General features: G+C 43.2%; 1 protein-coding gene across 1 annotated transcript; it reads left to right on the forward strand.

Moving 5' to 3' along the window:
• Window positions 1–6,705: 6,705 nt before the first annotated feature.
• nkx1.2lb (NK1 transcription factor related 2-like,b) lies at window positions 6,706–10,549 on the forward strand. Its single transcript, XM_059963414.1, has 2 exons — window positions 6,706–7,159; window positions 9,651–10,549. Exons 1-2 carry the CDS (start codon window positions 6,706–6,708, stop codon window positions 10,547–10,549), a joined length of 1,353 nt encoding a protein of 450 aa, XP_059819397.1.
• Window positions 10,550–11,016: the final 467 nt, after the last annotated feature.

Here is an 11,016-nt window from a genome sequence, read left to right on the forward strand (position 1 = left end):
GTTGCCTGTTTTGGTCCTGTTGTTCTGTTGTTTGTTGTGTTCAGTGTTGTTCCACTGAACCGTTGTAAACATGCTCTGTTGGCGTCGGAATTTTGCCCCCGGCACATGCTTAGGTGGTGTTGGTCGTTGCAAACGACACATTGCTCGTATGTTTGTTGTGTACGTGTGATAAATACATGAATCTGAAACTGAATCCTTTGCAGAGATGTGAACCAACATAATGGAATCAGATTGCGGACTATTGGCATCATTCTTCGGTCCCACTAAATACAACGTGATTACAAGCTGGGAGCCCTCACACCTGGCTTTACCTGATGCCATTCAGACCCCACAAACCATTTCCGCAGCTTGAAAGCATGACTGGGCTGCAGGGTTAAAAATCGCTTCAGTGTAGCTGTGAGGATTTTTTTCCCCTTCAGTCTCGAATTTCCCGAGTTTGTTCGGCCACTTTGGGATTATTTTGTTTTGCAGGAAGCGCCAATATCAACACTTACAAGTTAATTTAAGAAATAACTGCTCCCGTTTTAGTCGGCGGAATAAGGCCTAAACACTGTGTGAGTGAAGAGACGCAGTTACTTGCAAACCCTGCCGTCAGTTAATCCCTTTAGTAAACGCTTGCAGCTTTAAAATAATTAGGAAAAGGAAGAACACAAAAGCAAAAGGTTTGCGCCTCCGAATACATAGATATGTCACAATAAATCTTACCGGGTACATAGGAACTGAGTTTGTACATCCAGTGATTAATATTGAATGTGGATTTATCTGTTGTCAACAGCGCCCGTTCCCTGCTCCCCTCCCATCAGCACCCACACTATCAAATACAATTACTGAATTCAAAACCATGGAAAGTGGAGTATTCATCACAATAAACATTTAGTAATGGAAATATCAAGGGATATTAATCGAATTTCTTCTTCACTACGGGGAACTAAACAGCAGAAGTGTTGCAGCCTATAAAATGAATCGCCAGCGCATGATTGGGAAAGGCAGTATTGATTAGAGAAAGCGCCGTTCCGGGAAATCGTCATAAGTGTACAATATTACACAGAAACTGTTCTTTTACATGTGTTTTGTTTATAACTGCGCCGGTAATCTGTCAGAATAAACTTGTAAAAGGAAATACACTTGATCTACAAGGCATTCGCTGCGTGAATCCGGCGGCCTCGCTCGGGAGGCAGTTGTGTATTTGTCCCTTTCCGGCCACTCGTCCTGAGATTAGATTTCTCTTTCTCATTACCACTGTTAATAGACCCTTCAGACCTCATTCTATCCCCAGATATTATCTGACCCGTAGAATTAATTAATTATACCTAAAATATTATAGATTATTAAAAATAGCATAACTAATAGTGTAATATCTCAAGCTGTCGACTTTAATAGTCAACATTGTCTTGCCTGGTCTTATCAGGCTTGGACACCCGGTGAGAATATTGATTTCTGGTAATTTTAACCATCATCTCCTATCATGATAGGTAATTGTCAGATTTTACCAGCGTCAGGGCTCATTTAAAATCGTTAACGAACAGGACTGCTTATTGTCAATCTCGATATTTCCTCCGAAACAACTTTAAGCTATACTGCCGTGGGTGGGGGGGGGGGGGGGAGAGAAAAGAAATGGAAAGGGGTTGGAGAGAGTGAGTGAGTGAGCGAAAGAGAGAGGAGGGAGGGAGAGGGAGAGTTGGAGGAACAAGGTCCTGCATTTTCATCCTTTTCTCCCGTCTGGATCGCTGAGGTTTAATAGATCTTCCCAGAGCGTTGTTTAAACTTCTAATTATGATCCATGTTGGAGATAATATTAATTTAATAATCAAGGACTGTGCAGAGAGCATTGACCTCAATTAAGCTCATTACCATCTTAACCTGCATTCCCCTGTGCATTTAAATCTTTCACCGTAAGTACCTGACACTATTGATGGGACACGATTTGTTATATGAGCTGGAAGCGAGGAAAGGGTGAGAATGAAATTTGATTTGATTCCACATCCCCCCACCCCCCGCACCACCACCCTTCACCCGTCCCTTTCCACTCCTGCCCGCCCACCCCCACACCCGTGTGAAGAGAGCATTATGCACCCAGCGAATGGCCACTGTTACTGATCAGAGCACTTGAGTTATTTTAACTTCTTGTAGCACTTTACAATATTATTTAGGATGCTGTGCCTCGCCAATTTTCAGATTGGAAATAATCGGTTCCTCATACCCCATTGCCTAGATTCATGGCTAACTTACACTTTTGGATATACTGTACACACTAATGTTCCGACTCGTGATGACCAACACGCGGGAATTTGGTCTGACCCGGGAAAGGTAAAATACTTTTGAGATTCTCCCACCTTGCACCTGTGCATTAAGCCTATAGGAGCTGATTCGCCTTATCATTTACCACAAGGGCAGGAGTTTCGTGACCATATTCGGGATAACAAGGACCATCCAGCCAACTTCCGTTAATTTTCATTGGGAGAATTAATAACTAATATTAACCTTTCAAGATTAAGATAAAATGCAAAATCATTTCTGGTGATAAATGCAAAATTCTGTAAAGAGTGTATTACCCTAAATACTTAAGATGATATGTCGTCTTATACATTTCATACGTTTTGTTTTTCAGTTAATTTAATAGCACGTCTCTTCATGTAAAAGTTACAGTCTTTTCACCTGCATAACAAGTATTCCCCGATTAATTGATTAGAAGGCATCGACTTAAAATGTGCCGGAGAGACACGGTAATTCCCCCGCCTTTCAACTCAAAAAGGTTTGAAAACGATATAAATATGTGTTTCAAAGCCACGTCGGGAGCTGTGATGTACGGCGCTCCGTGGGTTAATTGGAGGACAGCATCTGGCCATGAAATAAACCTGTTAGACCTCCAATAAGTAAATAATCCTGAGGGGTCACGGGGAGAAATAATAAACGCCGCGCACATTGTCGCAGATGTACTGGTATAATTGCTTCCCGCCTTTCAGGCTGGGCAACCCCACTTCCCACTCCCACCCCACAGCCCTCCTTGCATGATGAATGATTACCAATGATGAAACATTGTCATAAGTGCAGGAACTGACAAGTTGTCACTACCCATCTAGGGCAGAGGTTTCCGTGTGAGGAAATATTTAGATTGGTCTTATTAACAATAAGAGAAGGGTTGCGCCCTGGAACACTTTTAGCGCCCAGGCACGGTGCTTGTTAATAATTTTCACTGATTTTTTTTTTGGAGGGAGATCCGTCTAAAGTCATTTTTATTACTATTACAGTCAGTTAACACTCTAAAGAGAGTTATATTTAATGTTTAGAATGTTGATTGAACCCCTTAATGTTTGCACTAATCTCTTGCACTCTTTTCTCCAACGCCGTCTGTTTCGGCAAATGTAACTTACCATCTGCATTTCAGTCTTTTGTTAAACTTTACATTAATGAGAAAACTAACGCTCCTGCAGCTCTTTAGGTCGGTTCAAATATATATAAAATATATATTTTTTTGAAGTCGCATTCGTAAGAATCGGATGGACCCTCGCACTTTACACCAAGTTAACTAAACTTTTATTTTGCTCACAGACCGCTACAGTTGTTTCTTGGCGAAGTGGTTTACCAACTTGGTAGCACTTAGATCTCCTATCCGCTGATTTTACTTATTGAAATACAGATTGGGGGAGCTTTTATCGGATCTAGCCAGATTACCTTTGTTATGTTAACTGAAAAAGAGTTGGCCAAATGGAGTCAGAAATTTCCTCCAGACCAACCCACGAAGTGATGTAGCCCAGCGCGTTTGCTGCGCCCTTTTCACATTACCGAATTGTATGGATTACGATATATTTTGCAAAGCAACGATTCGTCATATTCACGTATCACCGTCATTCAAAAGACTGAGTATGTAACGTAGGAGGACTATAATAAAAAGCAAATTCTAATGTAGGTTTTGTTTTATGTATAATGCGCAGGGACTTGAAAAGGAAACCATAAATTATCTGATTTTAATCATCTCTGGTGCGTTTACATTTTTTTGGAGGAGGGAGCTCTGTAATGCGCCGATCCTCGGGCTCCAGCGGGGAGAGGACACAGTGAGTCAATAGGGGCGGCTCGTTGCCGTTGTACATGGAGTAATTTGCAGGAAATTAGAGGGTGGTCCCCCTGCTAAAGTTTGCCTGGCATTGACAGGAGTCCACTGCTGTCTCTTACACCGTTTCATTTACATGCAAATGACTGCCGGCAGCTCCTCGCCAAATAACAGGGGTAACATCAGATACTGCAGGAGAGGGAGGGAGAGAGAGAGAGAGAAGGGGTGGGGAAGGAGGAAGGGATTGCATACAAAATCATGAGGGATATAAGTAGGGTAAATGTAAGCAGGCTTTTTCCACTGAGGTTGGATGGGACTGGAACTAGAGGTCATGGGTTCAGGGTAAAAGGTGAAATGTTTAAGGGGAACATGAGGGTGAACTTCTTCACACAGTGAGGAACGATTTTCCAGCGCAAGTGGTGGATGCGGGGTTTGATTTAATCACGTAAGAGAAATTCGGATAGGTGTATGGTTGGGAAGGTGATGGAGGGCTATGATCCGGGTGCAGATCAATGGGGTGAAACATATTGACAGTTCGGTATAGAGTAGATGGCCCGAAGGGCCTGCTTCTGTACGGAAGGATTCTATGCTTCTATGAGAGAGAGAGAGAGAGAGAGAGAGAGAGAGAGAGAGAGAGAGCGCTTTGATGTGTTTCCCCACTCTTAAACACTCTCCGATCGGCGGTAATTACACTGCCACTGACGGCACTGAACATTCAAAGTTTAAAGATTAACTTCAACTTCTTGCAATCTGTGGAGAGAAGAGCTGCCCATTTGCACTGCTCGATTCCTTGTCAACTTTCATCTAACAGCCGGGACATCTATATGATGCCCTGCATTTTCCCATTTTTTCCACAATAACACAATTTGCCGGATGTATTAGGAGCTGTCCGCACTAGACGTAACATTTATTCAGATTTGTTACCGCTGATTGTTATGTGAATAACTTTAAGTACTTTAATCTTTCTTCTCCTTTCTGAAGTCTATTTTATACATAAGGCGTGTCGATGCATCTCTCTCAACGAGCGTACCCTGAATACAGCAAGTGCTCATTTGTTTTCAGCATTTTAAATTAAAATTACAGTCCACACATTCGATCTAAAAATTAAAACGGGTAAACATTTTATAGAGTCTCTATTGCGGAATAGGATTGCGCCAATAATTGAGCTATACTGGAATAATAGGAACCCATACGATATTAATCTTGAAAAACAAATTAAGTGTTCATAATATGGACACGTTCGCTTGTGCATGAAATCCTCCAAGCGACTTGGAAACTTTGGTTTTAATACCCGGATATGCCATTGAATCTCTCTGCACCGTATAAAACAATTGCACGTCAAACATTCATCTTCCAAAGTACAATATCCTAGTGTATGATAAATGTGTCCACCCTGTACCGTCGGGAGAAAAGTTTGCCAAAAAGAAAATTTCCGGAACAACTTAATTTTACATAAACCTGTGCATAAATCAGAATAAAGTCATTACAGGGATCAAAATGTTGTGGGCACTTATTGAACTCCTTTTCCAGTTTGTCATATTATGGAGAATGGCTGGTGTTTTTGATTTAATTCAGGGGTTACTGTAACCCTACCCCGGGCACATCCCTTTGATGCCTTGATAATTACCCCTCCCTCCACCCTGCCGAAAGTTACGTCTGATTATCTGGCCGATTATTTCACAGAACTTTTAATTTCTGCTTTCCAAAGGATCATTGCCCGCGGTAATTAGGAAGGTCCTGTCCTTGTATGGGGTGTCAAGGATCTGACAGAGGGAGAGAGAAGAAAATCCAATTTTCGTGCCGGATTCCAAACGTACTTTTTGGCAGCTGATTCAACGCTTGGTACTCAAAATTATTGAGGAAAATAGTTTCTAAATGAAGGAAAGTTAGGCCCTATATATCTAAACGTGACATTGTAATGCATCCGTTTAATCAGCATATTTACCATCACTTCTTAAATTAAAATTCAATATTCCATATAAACAAACGCTTTACCTTAAAAGCCCGAAAGTCATCCATTAAATCGAAGCTAACACTTCCATTAGTGAGCCGGTATTTATTGTCAAAACCATCGTAATTTTAAATGGATTAACTTTAATTTCCAGTAACTACTCTTTATTTTTTTTTAAAAAAAGAAATCTCTATTCTAGCTCTTAGTCAGCGGGTGACGTGTTAAACAGAAGGATAGGTGTTTAGGAGAAAATAGCTCTTTGTTTGACCCCCCCCCCCCATCTCAATTATTTAAGGAAAGCGCCTCCCCTCCCAAATAAGGCTATTTAGATGGTTTCCAGATGAGTGGAAGCGCGCTGCAAAAGACCTGACAGCCAAGTATATCACAGGCAACATCATCCGTCTCTCTCTGTGATGTAGATTAGAGGCTATTAGGGGCAAGGGATTAATTTGTAGCCAATTACAAAACGTTGCTGAATATGAATGCATAAATAACATGCAGTCTGGCGTGTGTGTGGGGCAGAAATGTCTAGGGGGAGTCCTAGGGAGACAGTCAGGACCTTCTGAGGATCAGTAACACTCTGTGGCTTCGCATTAACACCCTTGATCGACGCCAGGGGGTGAACCGGATTCAAAGATCTGGCTGGGTACATTGCAGATTTTTTTTTAAAAAAGAAAAGACTATTAAACAGCTTTGCTGGGAAGTTATGAACGTGAATAGAGAAAGAGTTCAGCCAGCTGATATATCCTTACCATCAGCGGCGGTGGCAGATCCGATGTCTTGCACCATCCACACTGAAGCCATGGATGTGAGTGGGGAGCAAAGGCTCCCTGGTAATGATCTGGCTGCCTTCTCCTGCCCGGCCAGCCGGGAGAGACAGGGGGATACACAGGGAATCGCTGCCCAAGAGGCAGTGGTCGTGGCCCCAGCTCCTACCAGTAACAACAGGACCACCTCTTTCTCTGTCTTGGACATTCTGGATCCCAACAAGTTTAACAGCAGCAAGCGGCGGCAGTGCAGTATTCTGTACAGAGCCGGCAGCGAGTACACAGTGGCAGCGGCGGGGGAAAGGGCTGCGAACGCTTTTTGTGAAATTGCAGATCGGAAAACGATAAACGACAGCGGGTTGGACACATGCAAGAAGGCAGCTGATATCATCAGTAAGTATTGGCCACCGCGCGCTTTCTTGAAAGCCCCGCGCCCACATGTCTTGGTGTAAGTTTGACGCGGTTGGTTAAAAATAAAGATGTTTGGGGCTAAACGCGATTAGGTAAATTAACACAGCGGAGTCGCGTGTGCTGATGATCCGCAAAGAACTATGAATGCAGTCCTTTAATAGGCAAAGAGCCTAAAGCGAAGGTAAGGTTAAACAGTCACGAAAGCAGGGCTCCACGCTATACCAGGCTTGTTAAGTACACAAGCAAACGGAAAACCCCCTTTTGGAAATATTTCAATGTTGATTTGTAAAGGTGTACGATTTCTCAATATTTTGTTTTGCAAGCCAATATTGTTAATATATCAGCTTGGAACACTCTCCATATGATTAGATTTAATTACTTTTGTACAATTTGATGCACCTTGTGTTCCATTCGGCTGGGCTCTTTTTTAAAGAGGTCGCTTGTTAGAAATAAAAAAAAGGACTCGGTGCCGTTTAAAGGCGCTTTATCCAATCTTTCAAAGACATCTCTGGAGTTTATCCTTCATGCTTTGGGCGACAGATTCAATTTTCTCTCTCCCCTTCGGTTTTTAGGACGAATCAGACTAATTGTGACAAAACGCTGCTTATCTCTAGAAAAACAATTAAATTTCTTCGATTACATTTAAGGTAAAATGTGCTTAGGAGCGCTAAAGAGCTCTTATAATGGCGAAAATCGCCCCAGAGTGGCATGTTGGTCTGGAAGGATCGATATCCTATTATCGAATTCTGCATATCTCTTTCAAACAGCTTGCAAACACTCCTAAAACGTCTAAATTATAGGGTCAAAATTCGGATAATTACTCGATTAAAACGTATTACAGTTATTAGTGGCTGCCATTGATCGAGGATTGCTTTCGACCCGGACTCCAGATTGCAACCTGAACACGTCTTTCAAAAAAAAAAGCCCTAACTTTCTTCCTTCTAATCTGGTGACATTCGAAGACACAAAGGCAGGGCGGTCATCAAACAACACTTTCCCCCGAAACTCGGGAGCAGCAAACTGTAAAAAAAAGCGTAGTGCTGTCCAATTTGAGCCCAGTTATTTGAAGTCTCTCCTTATAGGACTCAGTGTGTCTGATCCGGCTAAAGTTTGAGGAAGTACAGTTATTGTTTAGATCAAAATGAAGCATGTTACACACAGACTAACCAGGCGAACGGCAAATTAAAATAAGAATGCATTAGAAGGTCAAATTGTTAATTGCGGCCGCTCCCAGGGGGCCATTTCTATAATTCACATAACACACTGCACGTCGTCTACATTTGGATGTTGATTAAATGGTGGGAGAGGAATAGAGAAAAGCGTTACATCGCAGAGAACAAACCCTTCCTATGAACATATGCAATTTCTGTTGAAAGTGGTAAATGTTTTTTAAGTGCGTTATTATTTTCCCTAGTACATCTAATGGGGCTTTAATATGATTACAATTAATTTAAGTGTCTTGCAATTAGTTTCCGTAATAGACGGACTCCCCTTACAGACAGCAGTCCAATTTAATTAACGCAGCTTTATATCGTTCAGAGATTTACCCCTACCTCGCCCGATCTGCCACTAACAGTTCCGCAGTTTAGTAACTACATTTAAGTGACATTATAAAACTCGTGTTGACGAGTGTTTCACTTTACAGTCCACAACACCCCTACTAAATAGTTCTAAATAATTACAATGTCAATAGCATTCAAACTATCAAACGCAAAAATAGATTATATCGTTAACAAAACAGAAAGTATACTGGAGTTATACTCGTGTAAATAATTCTCAGAAAGTCGATACGCGCTTTATTCAAACCGACTAGAATGCCAAATGCTTTTGGGATAGAAAGGCAATGGTTATTCAGCGCGTCTTCACGAATGACAAGAGGGATCGCTGAATTTGTCACCTGTTTACCCTGAGTGTTAATTTCTCACCTCGTCACTTTCCTGGATAAATCGCGGAAGGAGATGAGCCCCACAAGGAAGCCTGCTCATACGAAGTAATTATATATTTTCGTCCGGTATTCTGTCAATTGTGATAGAGGAACATTAATCCTAGAACTTCCTTTCCCAGTAATTCTAAAGGAACAAATTTCCCTGTTATCGAGACCTGGCGATAACTTGTTTCAATTCAGCAGAAAAGTTGCCAGTAAGTATCTACTTGAAACACGGCGAATGAGACAAATACGACTCAACAACTGTATTAATCTGGTTTTAAGATCTGAGTGCAGATTACAGATTGGAGAGTAATGATTAAATGAATTGCAAAATCAAGTGCAATATGCTTATAACTTTTACTTTTTAATATACGTTGTAGTTTAGACGTGAATCTATGCGCGAATCTGTATTGGAAAAACGAAAAGAACCAAAATGTGAGATATAATTTTCTAATCATTTAGTCTTTGAAAACCTGTACAAAATTTGTTAGTATCTAATGATCTGTTTTATCTATTTATTCCCGCATCTATCGCCATTCCACAAAGAAGATGGAGATTTCCTTGACAGTTACAAAGGTGAGCAACGTGAGAAAGATTTCTGCCGGACCTTAGAGCCAGAGCACGACAGCAACGAGACGTCGCGACAGGAGGACGCCGAGGAGTTGAGTGAAGACAGCGGGGCCGGCAGGAGAGCGGGAGGAGGCACTCTGGCCTCTCCAGGAGAGAGGATGTCCGGGGTCGAGGGAGAACAGGACGAGGAGGAGGAAGAGGAGGACGAGGAGGAGGAGGAGGAAAGTGCGACAGGGGGCCGCGAAAGCTTGAGCCCACGCAGTCCTCAGAGCCAGCAGCTGCAGCAGTGCCCGTCCCAGCCTCAGCAGCAGAGTCAGGCTCAGCAGCACAAGAGCAAAAGGAAACGCAGTGGCTCGGACGCTAAATCGGGCAAACCCCGGCGGGCCCGCACCGCCTTCACCTATGAGCAGTTGGTGGCGCTGGAGAACAAGTTCAAGTCGACCCGCTACCTGTCAGTGTGCGAGCGCCTGAACCTGGCGCTGTCCCTCAGTCTCACCGAGACCCAGGTCAAGATCTGGTTCCAGAACCGCAGGACCAAGTGGAAGAAGCAGAACCCCGGCGCGGACACTAGCGCTCCCACCGGGGGAGGAGGAGGTGCAGGGGGCGGAGGAGCAGGTGGCGGCGGTGCAGGGACAGGGGGAGGGTCGGGCTTGGGGGGACCGTCGGCGGGCCATCTGAGTGGCCTCAGCCCCATGAGCACTTCTTCGCCGGTGACCGGGCCACTTTCCATGCACTCGGCTTATTCAAACCCCGGCGGGCTAGTGTGCGCCGCGCAATTGCCCTTCCTGCCCTCGCCGGCAACCGTGCTTTCCCCTTTTATGCTCAGCTCGCAGACTTACGGGGCTCCGGCTTTCTACGCACCTCACTTACAATGAAAAGATCAAAGGTGAGGAAGTTGAGTGTTTTGCGTGTATGTGTGTGTGTGTGTGTGTGTGTGTGTATGTGTGTGTGTGTGTGTGTGTGTGTGTGTGTGTGTGTGAAAGAGAGAGTGTGTACGCGCCCGCGCGCCCGCGTCAAGAACGTAGATCCACTTTGCCTCCCAGAGCCACATAAAACAAACCAATCAAAAGGGAAAAAAATCTCCTCCCTCTTGGGGAAAAAAGAAACAGATCGCCAACAAGATGAAGTTGAAAGCCCAGACATCCAAACTAAATACTTGCTAAGGTAGCAAGTCTGTATTTGGATCGTTGATCAATACAACTGAACTATTCACCCACGTACTGTTTATGTTAAGGCATTTAAAACACGTTGGAATTGCTTAGTATTTTAACCACATAGTTTAATTTAAACTTACAAGAAGGAGCAGCTTTTGCACTTAATGAAATATCACAAACGCTGGATT

The sequence above is a fragment of the Hypanus sabinus genome, chromosome 3 (genome assembly GCF_030144855.1).
Source record: "Hypanus sabinus isolate sHypSab1 chromosome 3, sHypSab1.hap1, whole genome shotgun sequence".
In the NCBI taxonomy this organism is placed as follows: Eukaryota; Metazoa; Chordata; class Chondrichthyes; order Myliobatiformes; family Dasyatidae; genus Hypanus; species Hypanus sabinus.

Coding starts and splice junctions, on each gene's coding strand:
- nkx1.2lb (XM_059963414.1), top strand. CDS start 6,706: ATGAACGTGAATAGAGAAAGAGTTCAGCCAGCTGATATATCCTTACCA. Junction 7,160..9,650: donor GAAGGCAGCTGATATCATCA/GTAAGTATTGGC, acceptor CATTCCACAAAG/AAGATGGAGATTTCCTTGAC.